Source organism: Mus musculus, chromosome 3 (genome assembly GCF_000001635.26).
Source record: "Mus musculus strain C57BL/6J chromosome 3, GRCm38.p6 C57BL/6J".
Lineage (NCBI taxonomy): Eukaryota > Metazoa > Chordata > Mammalia > Rodentia > Muridae > Mus > Mus musculus.
The window spans coordinates 8,801,843-8,823,696 of NC_000069.6; the positions used below are offsets into that span (position 1 = coordinate 8,801,843).

Below are 21,854 nucleotides of genomic sequence, written 5' to 3' on the forward strand. Positions count from 1 at the left end.
TGCCACAGTCCTAGGAAAAAAAGGACAGAAGACTCTCCCTCACCATCTGCATCAAGTCACTCCACACCTTACTATCCTTAACTATATACAAGGGATAACAGTGTCTGTCTTTATTAATATGTACCTAAAATAATTACTGCAGTATCTCAACTTTCTTATCCAAAGGAAAATATCTCAAATCACACTCTTTGATCTTCCAAAAAGAAATGTTAACTTCCCTATGTAACTTTTAAAATAAAAATAAAAAAAAGGGGGGGTGTAAAAGAAGGGGTAGGGGCAGCCCAAAAGAACCACGGCAGGGAAGAACAGGATTACTTTTCATTTATTATAAATTTATTCAATTATTTATTTATTTATAGTTTTCTGGGCTCAAAATGGGTTCAAATACAGCAAGCGCAGTCCATTACTTGCTGGGTTGCTCCTCTCTTGATTTTGAGTCCCTGATCTCTTGGAGTCCTAAGAGAACTGCATCAGCCTCCAGTATAGTTGTATCTGTGGTCCCACCCAGGAACCTAGATGTCAGCTCAAGATCCAGGAGACGCAGCCGGACCCTGGTGCCCCTCTGGTATTTCCTTAAAAAAAAGAAAGAAAAAAAAGCTCCATTAATTCTGCAGGTCACACATAAACAGATCTGAAAATGAAATTCAAATTCTAATTTTCATTTTTGTTGACTAAGTCTTATAAGTTCACATTGGTATGTGAGAAAAAGTTGTGTTTGATTTTCAAGTGTATCAGAATTTTCAATTTAGTGTTGCCTTTAAAGATTTTACTTTTATTGATTGATTGTATGAATGTATGGTGTATAAGTGTGTTTATGTGGGTATATTGATAAACCAGCCTGCTTCCATCTTAGACTTGAAAGCTATCTTATAGTAAGGACAACCTAGATTCATTCCTGTTTGTGGTTCACTCTGTTTCTCAAGAACTGGGCTATGCCAGATCTGCTACCTTAACCACAAATGGTTCTTTCTATAGGCCTGTCCCCGTTTCAAAAGGTTATCAAGACCACTTGTTGCAACCACCTGTTGTCATGGCCACCTTGTTCTGACCTCCTTGCAACCGTGTCTTTGTTTCAGAAGGTTATTATGACCAACTTGTTATGCTTATTTAACTCTGCTTTTTTGCATGCCAAATCCCCCACTTGGAAACCCCTACTACTGAACTATAAAGAACACATGTCCCACCCATGTCTAATGCTGATCTCCTGAACCCTGCCTTTAGGGGGGAGACAGCCTACATGCACAAGTGAAAAAGCTTGCTTTAATTGATTTGGCCATGATATGGGTCCCTGTGGGATTAATAGAATGTATATATGTATGCAGGTACATATGCACATGTATGTGTGTGCATTCCTATTGAGGTCAGAGGTCAATGTCAGGCATCTTTCCTAGGTTATTCTCCACCTACTTTTTGAGACAGAGTCATTGAACCAGAGGCTATTCAATAGGCTAGGCTGGCTGCCAGTGAGTCTCAGGGCTCCATTTGTCTCTAGCTCCGTTCCAGTTAGTGCTGCCATACTCAGTTTTTAGGATGCTCTGGGGAGCCAAATGCAAGCCCTTATATATGTACACCTGGCACTGTCCTAGTCAGCTTGTCTTCCCAGCTCTCTACTTTTCTGAGCTAGGATACCATGTAGCCCAGGCTGGTCCTGATCCTCTTGCCATTACTTGAAGGGCTAAGAGTACAGGTGTGTAGCACCAAATTCAGCTATTTAAGTATGTTATACTATAATAAAACAATGTACTCAATTCTGAAAGTCAAACCAGTCAGTTCTTAGAACTATTGTTTATTTTAATGTCACTTATTGTTAAAGACAGAGTATCAAGAAGGAAAAATTCAGATATATTTTTCCTCCTAAAATTGTTTCAAATGAGAAAAAATGTTACAAACACAGCATGGATAAAATTCTAAGTGCAAAGTACTTGACATCTGGGACAGACTGTACCAACTGGTACTAAACATAAAAACAGTTGGATAAAGCTGAAAGACACTATGTGACATGGAATAAGCCAGACATAGAAAACATTGAATAATCTCATTTCCATGGGAGCTAGAAAAGGTTGAAATGACAAGGAGGGTAGTGGCTGCCAGAGACGGGGCGCCTGTGGGGTTGGAAAGGTGTTCACTGAAGAGCACAACAGGTGCAGTTGCGCAGCAGGAATAAGTTCAAAACAGCATAGTGACCACAGCAGTGTTTCGTGTGCACAAAACTAGCTGAACGTTAACACCACAGGATGCATACATCTATAAGTGAAGGACTATCTAATAGGACCAAACACTGCATACATGGCACCAGCAGGTTTTCCCTTTTCTCTCCCCTCTGCCTTGCTAAACCCTTAGGTTAACATCCTTAAAGCTAGCCTCCATGATCTATTCCTGCAACTAAACACCAAAGTCCAGCAACAAAATTCATTACTGGCTAACCTGCTGTCCAGTCAGGAGTTACTAACTCACCCTGGCACAGACTTCCCATTCTCTCAAAAATCTACTCCTGAAAAAAATACCTGCTGTCTGCTTTCACCCAGCCCTGGTAGTGCCCCCAACCCACTTGCCTTTGTACCGAGTTTGTAGGTGGTGGACAGGAGGGGAGATGGAGACAGAGCAGCTGAGCAGTTATGAACTGGGAAGAAAGGAGGCTGCTGTTCTTGCTCCTTGGAAAATGATGACTTATACTGTGCAGCCATAGGGCCAGTCACAAAGAAGCGCCAGAGGGCCTATGCCTCTTCCTTTGAGAAAAGCGACCACTCACTCAGAGTGGCTGTGAGTGTAGCCCAGGAAGAAGAGCAGTGTGGAGACCACAGCGGGCAGACATGCCCTTCCCTGCCGCTTCTCACCACGAGAACACAGTGTGCCAGACTGTGATATACTGCAGAGTCTACCACAACTAGTGCTTTTGTTTGTTTTGGAGGGGGGGGTCCTTGTTGTTTTTCATTTCTATTTTTATTTTCTTTTGAGGGGAGGTTGCAGGGGGGGGGGCCAGATACGAAGGGGGTTGGGGAAATGAGTGGGATTGGGTGCAAAACATGAAATTCACAATCAATAAAAAGTAAAACCCGCCGCCGCCGCCGCCGCCACCACCACCACCACCAAGAATCCATTAGTAAATTAATTAAATCCATTAGAAAAGTAAAGCCAGGATCAGATGAGCTCCAACCGGTCAGCACACAACATCACCAAATGAAAACCAATAATCATCTGCCGGGCTCTTAGTCTCTCCTTGGTGGCACGTTATGTTCCAGAAGACTTTTTAAAAAGAGTTCTTTGTATTATTTTTAATTTGAGTACATGTGCATGTATGTCTGTGTGTGAAGTACACGTGTGTGCAGGTGTCTCAGAGGCAAGAGGCAGGAGAGCCCTCTGGAACTGGCCTTGTAGGTCGGTGGGAGCTGCTCACTGTGGGTGCTGGGAGTCACACTGAGGCCATCTGCAGGCGCAGCATACGCTTAAGAGCCGAGCCAGCGCTCCAAACTAGAAATCTCTAACGAATGAAATACTTCAATACCAGAGGATTCTTTATTTCCTTATTTATGGAGTGCTGAGAATCAAACGCAGGGCCTCATGCGTTCTAGGCAATTTAAGTTTAGGCTTATTACTAACCTCCGATTATACCAACTTCAGTAATTTTAATATTAAAACGATCTTACATAAACAGAAACTGTAAAAACAATATTTTCAGGAAGTTCACTGGGCAACAGTGTTGGTGAACTGCATGACTACTCCGTCTCTGCACACACTCTGACGTTTGTGCACAGCCACCAAGTAAACAGTTGGACTGTTTTTGAAGTTAATTGTTTCCTGATAGTGGAAAAGAATGGTTTTGGATAGAACTCAGGCACAGCGAAGCCAGTCCCACTTTCTAGCCCCTCTCCTGGGTGAGGCAGAAAATTACACGGTCTGTCTGTACTGAAACCCATTATGTAGGCACCGGGGATCGAGGTACAAGCTTTCAATCCGTAGCACATGGAGTGCACGCATGCGTCCAGTGCAGCAGTCAATCCCAGGGGCGAGGGCAGGCGCACGAGTGCCATGGCGCCAACACCTACTCTCGTCTCCTTTAGGGGGAGCTGCAGCTGCGCATGCGTTCCTAGATCCACTTGTCCTCACTGTGCTGTTGCTGCGCTTACCGCTTACTCAGCGCTGTAATGAGGCCGACTAAAGTCTCATGCAACCATCAGACAATTTATACGCCGAGGGTTAAGAAGAATCACATGAGCAAGGTGTTCAATCACAAGGACAAACCACATGGGCTAAACCAGGTTTTTCCACGGAGGCATAAGAGTAACATCAGCTGAAGTCAACTCGCTCCTATCCCCTACACCTGGGAGGAGTACAAAACATTTTCCAAGAGCAGTTCCATGTTTGTGAAGACTCTTGCTCACCTGGAGTTCTCTCCAAAGCACTCAGTTCCCTGAACGACTCTATTCTTAGACAGTGTCTCAGCACACTAACAGTGATTGTTCAGTCAGCTTCTGTTCATAGGGACCGTCGTCTCTAGAACACCCAACTAGTTACTTGATTTTGCTCATTATTAAACAACTGTTCTTTGACTTAGCCCTTCAGGTCTCATCGTCTCTAGACATTATCTTTTTGGAGCTTGTCTCAGGCTGTGCACCACTCCTTGTACACCTCCTGTCAGCTCTGCTTGGCCCTTTCTTCCAGCCAGTATTTTTGTTCTTTTGTATCCAGGTGGAACATACCAACTGAGACGCCTTCTCGTTTCCCTCCTCAGAACACAGTGTAGTGTTTGAATTCTCAAGGAAAAAGGGCTTTGCAGCCAAAGACTTGGGTGCAGATTTAAGCTCTGACACTAATCTTGGGAAAGCTGCTTCCTCTGACCCACAGTTTCTGTGCCTATGTCACAGAAGGCGCAATGACTTTGAACATGTGCTGAATATTAAACTGGATAGTATGACATAATACGATATATATTAGTGCAGGGGCTGGGTAAGGGGGTACATTGTTTTAATCTCAGCATTTTGGAGGCAGAGAGAGGTAGATCTCTGAGTTTGAGACCAGCCAAGTCTACATAGTGAAAGTTTGCCTCAAGAAACCAAACCATGCCACGTATAGTGGCACACACTTTTAATCCTGGCACTCAGAAGACAGAGACAGGTGGATCTCTGTTTATTCCAAGCCAGCCAAACCTACACAGTAAGACCCTGTCTCAAAACAAACAAAAGTGTAGCCAGACTTTGGCTACTTTGTGGGTTCTTTTTTCTTCCACCCTTCTCCACCCCTTTTCTTTCACCCTTACAACCCCCTAACACTAGATATGAGAGGAAAAAGGAAAGAGGGGTAAGGGGGTGATGTTATTGTTAGACTAATTCCTGCTGATCTTCCTTGTAATGATATTTAATTTCTTCTTCTAGTTTCTTTTTTGTACAACTACTTAACAAACTATAACCAACTAACTAACTAACCCACCAATGGGACTCTATCATTTATATACCCGCTGAAGAGTCCCCAGAATCCCAGATGTCACACAATTGCAGAAACTATCTGTAGCTGGCAAAGTCACAGCCTGCTAGAGCACGAGACAAATCATAGTCAGCTGCTGTGGACAGTCTGAAGCAGCCCAATATCGCACACTGGGATTAAAACAAAACCATATTTCCATAAAATTTCTATGCTTTTCAAAGGTACCAAAATTGTCACTGCAAAGAAAGAAAGAAGGAAAGGAAAGGAAAGGAAAGGAAAGGAAGACTAACCAAACAAAAATCAAAAAAAAAAAAAAAAAAAAAACGCATTACAGAAAATGTCTCTACCCTTTCTTTCCATGTACGAGTTATGAATGGCTTCTACAGAAATGTCTGATTTATCAAGAGACACATGCTAGCTACACAGGATCTGATTCCATATTGTGTTTATCTCTGTGTGTTTTTCCAGAATCAGTGCAGCAAGTATTCACTTCTTGGGATCTGAAAATGTAGCTGAGTTGCTATAGAGCTCACCTAGCCTAAAGCTCTGATTCTCAATACTATAAACTGAGTTTCTTATGGTGGTGCACGCCTGTAATCCCAGCACTTGGGAGATGGAGGTAGGGGGATCAGTGATTCAATGTAATAGTTAGCTAATGTAATAGCAAGTTCAATGTCTATCTCAAAAAAAGTACTTAACAGTGGTCACTACAAGTTACACAGCTACAAAGCCACAGATGACCTCGAATCTCTATTTTCTTGAATTTTGCAGCTCTGAGGACTGGTATACTTACTTGATCTTTCTGGATACTGCTTGCCATACAGCCTTGCATGCAGTAGCTAATGGATGTTATTTTCTTACCTTCCCCACTCACTCTCAATTTTTACTTATATTTAAGAGCACTACTCTCTGGTGAGCCATAAACTGTGCATCATGGTAGTAGGGACAATGATTTCTGTTTTTAACAGAAACATTTCAGTGTGTCACATATATCTGAGAAGAAAACTTTTTGCTTGCCAACACTGAGGCTGCCACTGAACCAGTGCCTGTCTATATCCAGCTCTCCATGTATGTGGCTCTATGTCACATAGGTTGACAATTCCTAGCAGAAAAGTTATACAGAAATTTCAAATGGGCTGGAAATCCATGGAGAGCAAGTTTAGTCCATTTTAGATGCAGTAAAGTTTAAAAATAAGAACAATTTTGCTTTTGTTTTTATAAATTATGTCAACTCTATAAGTTGTCCCAGTGACCCAGTGAAGGAAAGAGAAACAAAGTTGAGACCTTTGTATATGCTGAATGACAGTCATCTGATGATGAGCCACGTGTAATTGAATGATGATGAGCGCACACCTGTAATTCCAGGACCAGGGAGGTAGAGCTAAGACCAGCCTGGACTACATGAGACCATGTCTCAGAAAATAAAGTCTGAGAGTTCTAATGACACAAACATTAAAAGAAAATTATATAATCATATATTCTGTGCATTAAACAAAGTACAAAACCCTCTAAAACACCTCTGACTTCCACTCTCTGAACGCTTTACTTCCACTCTGAATTACAGGTATTTCTGTATGAACACTACCTTTCCTATTAGCTATAGTTTCCTTAAAGAGCCGGTGACCCTCCAGTGCCTGAGGACTACTTCCACTTCCCGAAGTCTTTTGACTGGTGCTTTCCACATACCCCACCCCCAACACTGGAAGCACACATGTAGAATCATACATGGAATCTGAGAAAGATCTGGCAAATTTGAGGTGGAACTCTGCAATCTGCTTTTCAAAAGAGTCCAAGGTGATTTTTGACAATCTCCTGAGAACGGCTAGTCTAGAATTACCTTTCTTTTATACAAACAAGCTTGGGACAATACATCCTACACAAACCCACAGGGCTGATAAAACTTTACTGTGACGAATCAGAGCCAAGTATGTCAGGGATCTACTTCTAAGAGCACCTATGATGTGATCTTGTCCAGGTAACTCCAGCTGCTTAGTTCATGAGTACAGTGGGATTGTCTTGTCCAAAGGACACTGTCTCACTCCACCCCCCACCCCACCCCCGGCTTTCTGACTCCTACAGTCACCCTGTCCCAATTCCACAGTGGTCCTTGAGCTTCTAGGAGCTCAAATTCTAAGAGCACCTATGTAAAGGGAAGTGAATGTAAACAGAGTCCTTCCAGTAAAGCCCTCAGTCAGAGGTGGTGGGGCTGCCCTCTCATGCACTCTGTCCGTCCTGGGAATCCCAGGACAAGAAGAGATCAGCACAGTCAACAGGGTACAAAGCCATAGAAACAATGGGGAGCTCTAAACTTTACAATCCTTTATTAAAGAGAAAGAAGTTAGCTGTAATGCATTTCTGAGAACTCCGATGTAATGTGAGGCAAGCCTTTAGTTTTGTGGTTTAAGATAATTACTTATACTACTTAGTTGTCTTAAGCTTTCCATTGTTCCAGATAATGAGATTTAAAAGGAATATGCCAGTAAACGCTTTCCAGACTGTACATGTAGCTCTACATGACTGCTTTACCCAATGACTTTGACTTAAGCATATAGATCCAGTATGTAAAGCTGCCAGTTAATATGGCCTCCAGAACCAGATGACTAGAGATGGTGCCCAACTCTAGTGCCCCTGTGCAACTCTGAGTCAGTGCTTTAGCTTTGTTCCAATTTCCTCATTGCAACATGAGAATAATAATTATACCTGTCTCCTAGAGTTCCTGTGAACATAAACTGTACAATCACTTACTCTGTCTTTATAAATGCCCATCATCATCATCACCACCATCAAAGACCAGATTCTCTACCAAAAGAATCAAAGACTACAAGAGCCCAGTCATAATAATCTAGTTTACAATTAAATCAGTAAAGAATTTGTAAAGAAAGAAATTTAGATATTCAATAATTTGCTTAGATTTACATCTTATTCACTGTAATCATATAAATACACCCTTCTTAAAATATAACAATGTTAGGGATTTATCCACCAATTTCTGGTTGGATTTGAGACCTATTCCGGAGGGGAGACATACATCTAGTACTGTAATTCTGACCAAGAAACCATGGCTGGGGAGCTCATCAGCCCCCAGGGGAAACTACTACAATGACTGACTAAATAGACATAGATCACACTGCCATCTAAACTTGTATATCTACATCCATAGCTTCTAGGACTCATGAGATAATTCCTTTGGGCAGGTAATAAGTGAATTTGAAATATGCAGCCACAAGTGGGATGTCAATATTACACGTCTCTCCCCAAAGCTCAAGGACCACTGTGGAATTGGGACAGGGTGACTGTAGGAGTCAGAAAGCCGGGGGTGGGGTGGGGGGTGGAGTGAGACAGTGTCCTTTGGACAAGACAATCCCACTGTACTCATGAACTAAGCAGCTGGAGTTACCTGGACAAGATCACATCAGTCAACACACCAGCACGGGGGGTGGGGGGGGTTAGAATTAAGGGTGTGTAGGGCAGGATAAAGAGAGAGGAATTGTAAGAAATAGGGGTTATGCTTGTTTGTTTAACATTTAAGGTAGTTAGTGTGACATGGACTCTTATTTTCAGCACCTTCTTTTCCCTTTGCATCAGACTGGTTCAAACTCTCACTGATGGGATGAGGTGCAGGCACCGCCTATGTCAGAGGTGTGTAAGAGGGAGCCATCCTGGGCAGTTGTGTTGCTATCCCTTGGGTTCTGAGGCACCTTTTCTGCAGAAAGAATTTCATTGATGAGTTCCTTTTGCTTTGTGTGTGCTCCTTTTTGTGACCCTGTAACTATTCTGTTGTTTCTAATATGGGGGATGTGATAGGTCAACCACACTCCAGTGATGGCCCCATAGCCATGAGTATATGGACAGCATAAATTAGATTTGGTGGAATAGAAAACCAACCAACTAACCAACCAACAAAATATTAAACACAGGAAAAAAAGGACATGCAGTTGTGGAGGGAAAGGGGACTAGAACGTAGACCTGGGAGGAAAAGGGAAGAAGGGAACCCAAATACTTTGTATGTATGTGTTACACTAAAAAAGGAATACAAAGGATTTCTTTAAAAGGAAAAGAATATAAAGATATAAAATAAAAATTGTCTTCCGGTCGACGCCAGCTCCCACGGTCCCCATAGGACTCTCCACACAAACTTAGGAACACAACATCGGTTCCAATCAAATTGTGATGGGCCTGTGACAGCAGAAGCAAGGACATGGGAGCCCTGCCTGACCAGCAGCTCTGGTTCCTCCTGATTGGTGCTGGTATACCTTGGTTATGAACACACCAGACAGCCCCACACTCCCAGAGGAGACACCACTTCCAGGTGCTGTAACACACCCAGGATCTTAGGATTCCAGGATTCCAGGATAACAGGAGCTTGGTCAAACCAGGATCTCAGGGTCTCAGAAGAAGCTTGACTGCCAAGAACTCTGCGAACCCAGAATCTCAGGTTCACAGGAGCCCTCAATCACAGGATCGCAAAAGCTGGACTCTGAGGAGTCCTGAATCAACTGGGATTACAGGAAAGACAGGCTCCAATCAGATATAATGAGGGCAGCAAACATTTGAGATAATCAGATGGCAAGAGGCAAGCGTAAGAACAGAAGCAACAGAAACCAAGGTTACTTGCATCATCAGAACCAAACTCTCCCACAACAGCAAGCCCTGGATACACCATCACACCAGAAGAGCAAGATATGGATCTAAACTCACTTCTCAAAATGATGATGGAGGACTTTAAGAAGGAAATAAATAATTCCCTTAAAGAAATACAGAAAAACACAGTTAAACAGCTAGAAGCCCTTAAAAAGGAACTACAAAAAATCCCTTAAAGAGTTACAGGAAAACACTACAAAACAGGTGAAAGAATTGAACAAAATCATCCAAGACTCAAAAATGGAAATAGAAACAATAAAGAAATCACAAAGGGGGACAACTCTGGAGATAGATACCCTAGGAAAGAAATCAGGAACCATAGATGCAAGCATCAGCAACAGAATACAAGAGATGGAAGAGAGAATCTCAGGTGCAGAAGAATCCATAGAAAACATGGACACAACAATCAAAGAAAATGCAAAATCCAAAAAGATCCTAACTCAAAACATCCAGGAAATCCAGGACACAATGAGTAGACCAAACCTACAGATAATAGGAGTAGATGAGAATGAAGATTTTCAACTTAAAGGGCCAGTAAATATCTTCAACAAAATTATAGAAGAAAACTTCCCTAACCTAAAGAAAGAGATGCCCATGAAAATACGAGAAGCCTATAGAACTCCAAATAGACTGGACCAGAAAAGAAATTCCTCCCAACACATAATAATCAGAACAAAAAATGCACTAAATAAGGATAGAATCTTAAAAGCAGTAAGGGAAAATCATTAAGTAACATATAAAGGCAGACCTATCAGAATTTCACCAGACTTCTCACCAGAGACTCTGAAAGCCAGAAGATCCTGGATAGATGTTATACAGACACTAAGAGAACACAAATGCCAGCCCAGGCTAATATACCCAGCAAAACTCTCAATTACCATAGATGGAGAAACCAAAGAATTCCATTACAAAACCAAATTCCCAAATATCTTTCCACGAATTCAGCGTTCAAAGGATAATAAAGGGAAAACTCCAACACAAGGAGGGAAACTACACCCTAGAAAAAGCAAAGTAATCCTTCAACAAACCTAAAAGAGGACAGCAGCAAGAACAGAATCCCAACTCTAACAAGAAAAATAACAGGAAGTAACAATTACTTTTCCTTAATATCACTTAATATCAGTGGACTCAATTTCCCAATAAAAAGACATAGACTAATAGACTGGCTACATAAACAGGACACAACATTTTGCTGCGTACAGGAAACCCAGCTCAGGGACAAAGATATACACTACCACAGAGTAAAAGGCTGGAAAAACAATTTTCCAAGCAAATGGTCTGAAGAAACAAGTTGGAGTAGCCATTCTAATATCGAATAAAATTGATTTTCAACCAAATGTTATCAAAAAAGACAAGGAGGAGTACTTCATACTCATCAAAGGTAAAATCTTCCAAGATGAACTCTCAATTCTAAATATCAATGCTCCAAAAGCAAGGGCATCCACATTCATTAATGAAACTTTAGTAAAGCTCAAAGCACACACTGTACTGCACACAGAAATAGTGGGATACTTTAACACCCCACTCTTATCAATGGACAGATCCTGGAAACAGAAACTAAGCAGAGACACATTGAAACTAACAGAAATTATGAAACAAATGGATTTAACAGATATCTACAGAACATTTTATCCTAAAACAAAAGGATATACCTTCTTCTCAGGACCTCATGGTACCTTCTCCAAAATTGATCATATAATCAGTCACAAAACAGGCCTCAACAGATACAAAAATATTGAAATTATCCCATGCATCCTATCAGATCACCACAGACTAAGGCTAATCTTCAATATCAACATAAAAAATAGAAAGCCAATGTCAAGGAAGAAAGAAAGAAATTAAAGACTTTTTAGAGTTTAATGAAAATGAAGTCACAACATACCCAAACTTATGAGACACAATGAAAGCAGTCCTAAGAGGAAAATGCATAGCTCAGAGTGCCGCAAAAAAGAAAACAAAAAACAAAAAACAAACAAACAAACAAAAACAAACCTAGAGAGCACATACTAGCAGCTTGACAGCACACCTAAAACCTCTAGAACAAAAGGAAGCAAATTCACCCAAGAGGAGTGAGTAGAAGGCAGAAATAATCAAACTCAGGGCTGAAATCAACCAAGTAGAAACAAAAAGAACTATTCAAAGAATCAAGCAAACCAGGAGCTGGTTTTTTGAGAAAATCAACAAGATGGATAAACCCTTAACCAGACTAACTAGAGGGCACAGGGCCAGTATCCTAATTAACAAAATCAGAAAGGAAAAGGGAGACATAACAACAGAACCTGAGGAAATCCAAAACACCATCAGATCCTAATACAAAAGGCTATACTCAATAAAACTGGAAAACCTGGATGAAATGGACAATTTTCTAAACAGATACCAGGTATCAAAGTTAAAGTCGGATCAGATTAACGATCTAAACAGCCCCATGTCCCCTAAAGAAATAGAACCAGTCATTAACAGTCTCCCAACCAAAAAAAGCCCAGAGCCAGATAGGTTTAGTGCAGAATTCTATCAGACCTTCAAAGAAGACCTAATTCCAATTCTCCTCAAACTATTTTACAAAATAGAAACAGAAGGTACTCTACCCAATTCATTCTATGAAGCTACAATTACTCTGATACCTAAACCACACAAAGACTCAACAAAGAAAAAGAAGAAAAAGAACTTCAGACCAATTTCCCTTATGAATATCAATGCAAAAATACTCAATAAAATTCACACAAACCAAATCCAAGAACACATCAAAACGATCATCCATCATGATCAAGTAGGCTTCATTCCAGGGATGCAGGAATGGTTTAGTATAAGGAAATCCATCAACATAATACACTATATAAACAAACTCAAAGACAAAAACCACATGATCATTTCATTAGCATTTGACAAAATCCAACACCCATTCATGATAAAAGTCTTAGAAAGATCAGGAAGTCAAGGCCCATACCTAAACATAATAAAAGCAATATACAGCAAACCAGTAGCCAACATCAAACTAAATTCGGTCTTTGAAGCAATCCCACCAAAATCAGCGACTAAACAAGGCTGCCCACTTCCTCCCTACCTATTCAATATGGTACCTGAAGTCCTAGCTAAAGAAATTAGACAACAAAAGGAGATCAAGGGGATACAAATTGGAAAGGAAGAAGTCAAAATATCACTATTTGTAGATGATATGATAGTATATATAAGCAAACCTACAAATTCCATCTGAGAACCCCTAAACTTGATAAACAGCTTCAGTGCAGTAGCTGGATATAAAATGAACTCAAACAAATCAATGGCCTTTCTCTACACAAAGGATAAACATGCTGAGAAAGAAATTAGGGAAACAACACCCTTCACAATAGTCCCAAATAATATGTGTGTGTGACTCTAACTAAGGAAGTAAAAGAGCTGTATTAACTTCAAGTCTCTGAAGAAAGAAATCAAGGAAGATCTCAGAAGATGGAAAGATCTCCCATGCTCATGAATTGGCAGGATTAATATAGTAAAAATGGCTATCTTGCCAAAAGCAATCTACAGATTCAATGCAATCCCCATCAAAATTCCAACTCAATTCTTCAACGAATTAGAAAGAGCAATCTGCAAATTCATCAGGAATAACAAAAAACCTAGGATAGCAAAAACTCTTCTCAAGGATAAAAGAACCTCTGGTGGAATCACCATGCCTGACCTAAAGCTTTACTACAGAGCAATTGTGATAAAAATTGCATGGTACTGGTATACTGACAGACAAGTAGACCAATGGAATAGAATTGAAGACCCAGAAATGAACCCACACACCTATGGTCACTTGATCTTTGACAAGGGAGCTAAAACCATCCAGTGGAAAAAAGACAGCATTTTCAACAAATGGTGCTGGCACAACTGGCGGTTATCATGTAGAAGAATGTGAATTGATCCATTCTTATCTCCTTGTACAAAGCTCAAGTCTAAGTGGATCAAGGAACTCCACTTAAATCCAGAGACTCTGAAACTTACAGAGGAGAAAGTGGAAAAACGCCTCGAAGATATGGGCACAGGGGAAAAATTCCTGAACAGAACAGCAATGGCTTGTGCTGTAAGATTGAGAATTGACAAATGGGACCTCATAAAATTGCAAAGCTTCTGTAAGGCAAAAGACACTGTCAATAAGACAAAAAGGCCACCAGCAGATTGGGAAAGGATCTTTACCAATCCTAAATCTGATAGGGGACTAATATCTAATATATACAAAGAACTCAAGAAGCTGGACTCCAGAAAATCAAATAACCCTATTTAAAAATGGGGTACAGAGCTAAACAAAGAATTCTCACCTGAGGAATACCGAAGGGCTGAGAAGCACGTGAAAAAATGTTCAACATCCTTAATCATCAGGGAAATGCAAATCAAAACAACCCTGAGACTCCATCTCACACCAGTCAGAATGGCTAAGATCAAAAACTCAGGTGACAGCAGATGCTGGTGAGTATGTGGAGAAAGAGGAACACTCCTCCATTGTTGGTGGGATTGCAAGCTGGTATAACCCCTCTGGAAATCAGTTTGGCTGTTCCTCAGAAAATTGGACAAAGTACTACCAGAAGATCCAACAATACCTCTCCTGGGCATATACCCCAGAAGATGTTCCCACTTGTAATAAGGAAACATGTTCCACTATGTTCATGGCAGCCTTATTTATAATAGCCAGAAGCTGGAAAGAACCCAGATGCCCCTCAACAGAGGAATGGATACAGAAAATGTGGTACATTTACACAATGGAGTACTACTCAGCTATTAAAAAATGAATTTATGAAATTCTTAGGCAAATGGATGGATCTGGAGGATATCATCCTGAGTGAGGTAACCCAATCACAAAAAGAACACACATAATATGCACTCACTGATAAGTGCATATTAGCTCAGAAATTTAGAATACCCAAGATACAATTTGCAAAACACATGAAATTCAAGAAGAAGGAAGAGCAAAGTGTGGATACTTTGTTCCTTCTTAGAATGGGGAACAAAATACCCATGGATGGAATTACAGAGACAAAGTTCGGAGCAAAGCCTGAATGAATGACAATCCAGAGACTTCCCCACTTGGGAATCCACCCCACAAACAACCACTAAACTCAGACACTAGGCAGATGACAACAATAGCCTGCTTAGAGGAGCCTGATATAACTGTCTCCTTTGAGTCTCTGCCAGTATCTGGCAAATACAGAAGTGGATGCTCACAGTCATCCATTGGACAGAGCACAAGGTCCCAATGAAGGAGCCAGAGAAATACCCAGGGAGCTGAAGGGGACTTTAGCCCCATAGGAGGAACATCACTATGAACTAACCAGTATCCCCAGAGCTCCTTGGAACTATACCTCCAATCAAAGAAAACACATGGTGGAACTTGTGGCTCTAGCTATATTTGTAGCAGAGGATGGCCTAGTCGGTCATCAATGGGAGGAGAGGCCCTTGGTCCTATGAAGACTCTATGCCCCAATATAGGGGAGTGCCAGGACCAGGAATGGGAGTGGGTGGGTTGGAGAGCAGGGAGAGGGGGGAGGGGATAGGGGATTTTCAGAGGGGAAACTAGGAAAGGAGATAACATTTGAAATATAAATAAAGAAAATATCTAATAAATATATATATATATATTTAAAATATTGCAAACATCTTCATAATATTTAGACTTAGCCCTTGATCACTCTTCCCCTTACTTTTTTGTTCTACTAAAGTTGAATAAAATACAAATACCCACTTTTAACTTTAAAAAAATAATAAAAATAAAAATTTCTTTCACCATGAATGCTGGAGTTTGAGAATAGAGGTAACCCTGAACAAACACAAGTATGCCTCAAAGAAGGCACTGAGCAGCTCAGACCCCAGCAGCAGTCACAACAGATGGAGACAAGCACAAGCTGTAGAGCAAGGGGCAGAGGGTCCACCTGCCCTGAGGCTTTGCAACAGTGGCTTGAGGAAGCCTCGGGGTGAGTAGAGAACTCTTCCTCACCTCTGACCTCCCTTGCTTCTTAAGTCTTGACAGAGACCGAGCTGAGCCTTTTGTGAATCTGCTTGGAATTTAGCACACAGGAATCTTGTGAGAGTGGGGTATTTATCCCATAGGTTCATTATTAGTTTTCCCAAAGTGTCTTTTACTCAGTATCCTTTCAAATTAGCTGTAGAACTGTGGATCGATCTTCTAGCCCCTTATGACTCTATAGAGTCAAACCTCTTTGTCATCGTCTTGCTAAATTTAAGTGGTTCTCAACCTGTGGATCCTGAGTCACTAAGTGCCACAGGGTTCCCAAGACCTCAGAAAAGACAGAGATTTACATCACAGATCATAACACTACTAAAATACAGATATGAAGGAGCATAAATAATGTCCCAGTTTGGAGTCACCACAGCATGAGGAGTTATACTAAGGAGTCCCAGCGCGGTTCAGGCTGAACATCTCTGGTATAATCTAAGGACTCAGGGGGTACTTGGATGATGGCCTTGAAGGACAGACTTAGCTACCGGAAGAACTTGTCTCAAAAACAACTAACAAGCCCTAAAAACCAAGGCCCCAAACATACTTGTGAGTGGTTCCACCTTATAGCATGACTTAGCCATCTGACTACAGCTGTATCTCCAACAGCCACAATGCAAATCAGAGCTGCATGACTGTTGGAGGGAGGGAGGGAGGGAGGGAGGGAGGGAGGGAGGGAGGGAGGGAGGGAGGGAGGGAGCATAATTCAGCCTGCTGCTGTAGACCTATGTCACTGTTCTCTAATGCAAACTCGCTTACTTTCAACTATTAACAACGAGTTACATTGTTAAAACACACTATATTGCTAATTTGTTTTAATTAATTAAAAAAAAGCTCCAGATGCCAGTGTGACAGAAACTATATTCTGCATTAGAACCACAGGACGATACTGACTACAGGTAAGCAGGGTGAGTCCAGTGAGAACACGCATAATTCAGCAGCTCCCTTTACAGGGGCTTTCTCTGTTAACTTCAAGTGCTGCTTCTGCCGGTTCCTGAACTCACTGTGCACAGATGCAGGCTCAGCCTTGCCTCCGTCTGCATTCCACTCTGCACTTCTCACACCACACTCTGCCCTTCCTGCCTGTGTGTCTGTGGAGTACAAGGGCAACTACATCTGGCTTTATATTTCTGCATTAAGAGACTGGCTTAAGGAAAAGATGGCTCAGTGGTTAAGAACACTGGCTTCCAGAGGATCCGGGTTCAGTTCCCAGCACCCATATGGCAGCTCACACTGTCTGTTAACTCCAGTTCCAGGAAGTCTGACACCCTCACACCAATGCACCAAGAATTAAAATTAAACAATTTTAAAAACCAAAGCCAAAGCCCATAGTTTCACAGCTTTGCTCTGAAGCAGACATTCTTTCCCACACCAGTCAGTACCTGCTACTGCTGGTTCTCACCTGCTTACAATATTAGATCTCTCTGATGCTTTTCAATAGAAACACAGGAGATGACACAGAGCCATCAGATCTCACTATCCAGAGACAAAACTGCAAGGACAATTACCTGCCCCTCCAATCACAGCTCTTTGAGGCTTTAAAGCAGTCTGAACTCGCTAGCCACGTAAGTTTTTAGCTCAGCTGCACAAAGCCTTTCAACTTCTCGTCGCTTTCTCACGATCCCAGAGACTGCTCTAAAGCACAGGTACAGGCTGTTGCTGCACAAGAGCCTGACTCGGGAAACACAGAATCCGTGGGGGCTGGGATTATTTTCTATAGAAAAACTATCACCTGGACACGGTGGAACATCTCAGATCAGAAGTTGGACACTAGTTTGGACACAGTCAGTAAGACCAAACTACCAAATTTAGAGTGACAAGCAAACACTTAGGACAGGGACGAAGCAAGACTTCTGCATCCAAATCAGTGGGTACAGGTGGAGTTTATGCACATGAGAAAAGCTGCGTCCCTGGACTCTGCTCAGGGCTTTGGTTCATACCGGAAGACAGTCAGTCTCCAAGTGTTGCAACTGAACTCTAAGTGATTCATGGTGGAATCTGATTTAGTTTATGCTTTAATTTTTCTAACAAGCACATGCTATTTATGTAGGCCAGCATGAGAACTGAACGTTTTAAATATCAAATGAGAGGTGCAAAACTTTTGTCGGGCGTGGTAGCACACGCCTTTAATCCCAGCACTCAGGAGGCAGAGGCAGGTGGATTTCTGAGTTCGAGGCCAGCCTGGTCTACAAAGTGAGTTCCAGGACAGCCAAGGCTACACAGAGGAACCCTGTCTTGAAAAACCAAAAAAAAAAAAAAAACCAAAAAAAACAAACAAACAAACAAAAAAAACCTTTTTCTATTATGAAAACTAGAAATTTACGTTCATCTAAACAAAAGGCTGAATCCTCTTAGCTTGGATCTAAGGTTTCCATCAGTTGAGGCTGTGTTTTCATGCCCATAAGAAATGAGATTTTTGAGTGGGGAGGCCTGGCGGGAGTGTAATGGGGCATCCTCAGATCCTTAGATCCTGAGATGGGGGTGGGGGGGGGGCGGCGGAGAATGGGATGAAGAACTGTGGGAGGGTGGACTGGGAGGGGGACAATGACTGGACTGTAAAAAGAATAAAAGTAATAATAATAAAATAAAATTAAAAAAAAACAAAAACAAAAACTGAGCTCTTTGAAGCCACTTACACAGCGCTCCAGAACCAGCACTCTGGTACATATAAGGGTTGGATCTTCTTTTGATTATCTCATCCCTACCACACCCTAAGAGCACCTAAGTTTTTCTTTTACAGTTTTTTCTTTTCTGTGTATACATGCACACATGGAGACATTACGGGACACCTGCACACACCATGGCCGAGCCATCCCATCTGCCTAAGAACACTTTTACATGGTAAAAGTGGCTTCAAGATTCCTACCTAACTCTGCACTTTTAAAATGAACATCAGTTGGAGTTTATTAAGAAAACATTCTACTATGCATTTAAGTAATGTTGTGGTGAGAGGAGGGGGGAAATTAAAGAAAAGGAGAGTTTTACCCATCATGGCAAGGGTGGGTGGCTATGGAGTCTTAAGAGACAGTGTCACATTTATGCCTTAACCATAGCCATATACACACTTGGCTTTTGAAGTTACATTGTTCAGAGGGTTTAAAATACTACAGTCAAAGAAGAGAAAAGCTTTAAATGTATACTCATTGTTAGTTTGGTTTTTGTCTCTGTAAATGAGTTGCTTATTTAATAAGCTTTGTTGAGGTGGGAGCAGTAATAGGAAACAGAGGCAGGATAGGGAAATAAAAAAGCAGAGGGCAGAAGTGTCCCATGTCACACTCACCAGGGTGATGCTAGATTCCAGTTAAGAAACGCTCTCCCTCCCCTCACAGACTTACAGTCAGGATTTGGCAAGAGCTACTAACACCTTTGACCCTTTCTGATGCCTGCCCTCCAAATTCCCAACTCTGGGAAACATCAGCGCCTGCACTTTATTGGAACAGAGAAACAGAAAGCACTGGCTGGGGTGTGACTTTGTAGTACAGTGCTTCTCTAGGTAGGCAAACGTCAGCATTCTTTCTCCCTTGGTATGTAACTGGTGAAGAAATCTGACGAACTCAAACATACATACTTCCCTACCACTATGCTACTCAGTACTAAGTTCATGTCCCAGGGGGCCCTTCTGAACTACTGTACTTCACACCACTATCACAGTAGGCATCCAATCACAATTTGTAGATTTCAGTAAGAAGCCACTTTCAAAGGCCATCGCAAAGAGCTGCAACTTATTCTACAGAGGTGTGTGTGTGCGCGCTCTCATGAACACCCGCATGCACTTGAAGGCCCTTGGTGGTGTCATGGGGTGGTATCACTCCACCACCTGTCCTTGTACCCTCATCTTGACTTTCAGTCTCAAAGCCCAAGGAACAACCTAGAGTTGATGTGTGCTGTTTAGTACAGAGGTAGAGTTTTCTCAAGGACTGAGGAACGGGCATGGTTACAGGGTGACTAGGGCCTTACACTCAGAGCTGAGTTCTTTGCTTCTATCTGAGGCAAGAAGGCAGTTCAGGGTAGATTACCATTTCCAGGGGGAGTGCTAAGAGCATATAAATACTGGCAGGAGTCAAGTAGCCTTGAAATAAAGATCAAAGTGACAACTATACTCAGTCTCTGAACAAAATCACAAGGCACATATTTATAATTTAAAATAGTAAATAAAAAGGCTCTGATTTTCTCTCAATGGAAACTGGAGGCGCTAACACAATTTTCTTAGGATTAGACAATGATATTATATTAAGCCGTTTTTTATCTATAAAACAACATTCAAATCATAAAGTTCTAACTGAAGGGTATTTGATATATTTTGACAAATAGAATGGTCTCTGAACAATTTTTCAGGCTCTTAAAATAAAGCAAAATAGGGTAGAAGAGTGACTTAATTTTCTTTCCTTGCCACCAAAGGCACTTTACCTGCTCAGGAGATGAAGAATAAACCTGTGGTCCTAAGAGTAATCTGTGTATAATGGCAAGTCTGTAATCCCAGTTCTTGGGAGATAGAGGGGAAAAAAAATCAGTAATTCAAGATCATGGTTAGCTACGTGGGAAGTCTGCAGCCTGTTTTTGAGTACAGAAAACTTGTCTGTCTATAAATAGATAACAACAAAAACCTTCAAAGCTATTCCTCTGGACATGTATGGTAACACATATGTCAAAATGCTAGCACTCAAGTGGTAGAGGCAGGAGGATCACCGCAAGTTCAAGGCTAACCTGATCTACATGGTGAATTTCAGGCCATCCAGGACTATACAGCAAGAACATATAAATAAAACAAAACAAAGCACATCACAACAGCCAAAAGAAGTAGCTGAACATGGCAATTCATGCCTGAACATGGCAATTCATGCCTGAACATGGCAATTCATGCCTGAACATGGCAATTCATGCCTGTAGTATCAGTCCTAGAGAGGCTGAGGCACAAGTATCACAGGATATTTGAGGCAATTCTAGCTACAAACGAAATTCCAGGCTCATGTAGCCCATAGAACCAGCTTCTGTTTCTACTCCCTACCCTCAAAGCCCCGGCAACAACAAAAAAGGGGTCTAGCAACCACAGGGGAAAGCACTGTGACACGGATGATCTAAACAGAAAACACTGCACATATCCATAAAGAACGTTCAAAGTGTAATCACAGCATGCCATATCAGAGGTAGGCACACACGCAATGGGTTCCCTTAGTGTAGAAATTCAAGAACTCTAAGAAGCCTGGCTGACATTTAGGCTGCTTTTATAGACTGAGTGGAACTCACCCAGGAAAACAAAAAGAAAATTCAGACTCACTCATATGCCAGCCTCTGTGAGAGCAAGTCATGGTCCTCCAACTATAGCCTGAAGACAGCTCTTCATGTACTGAGTGCAGAAATAATTATTGTTTGCATGGCCCATTTAGCCATTAAAGGTCTTCTCTGAGATAGGCTCCCATTATTGTCTTGAACTGCTATTTAAATCTTTTGTTAGCAACAACTTTTAATAAGTACATTCCTTGTTTATTAACTGTAGGTCTCCTTGTGGCAATATTTGGTGAATTCTTCAATGGAGAAGGAACTCAGTAAGTGAATGTTGTTTTGATTTGATGAAATTAGAAGCTATAAAAGAAAGTATTTAGATGTGAGAACAGGAGGAGCCTTATACCCTGGTTGCAACTTCTCACTGTTTTTACTGGTTCCCTCTTCTGAATCTCATCCCCTGTTAAAACAGTTGACTTGCATCTGACTCTTACAAGGCTTAAACTCTCTTTATAAACCCAACCTTCAATCCAGCAAACCTATCTAATTAGAGGTGATCTTAGAGTTCCCAGTCTCTATTACTTTTTAT

The 21,854-nt window shown here is 41.5% G+C and overlaps 1 protein-coding gene across 1 annotated transcript in view; it reads right to left on the reverse strand.

The window, feature by feature from the left end:
- Positions 1 to 303: 303 nt before the first annotated feature.
- Mrps28 (mitochondrial ribosomal protein S28) overlaps positions 304 to 21,854 on the reverse strand; it is a 121,712-nt gene continuing 100,161 nt past the window's right edge. The window contains exon 3 of the mRNA NM_025434.3: positions 304 to 572. Within this exon, the coding sequence (NP_079710.3) occupies positions 404 to 572 (169 nt within the window). The 3' untranslated portion in view covers positions 304 to 403. The remainder of the gene's footprint in view (positions 573 to 21,854) is intronic.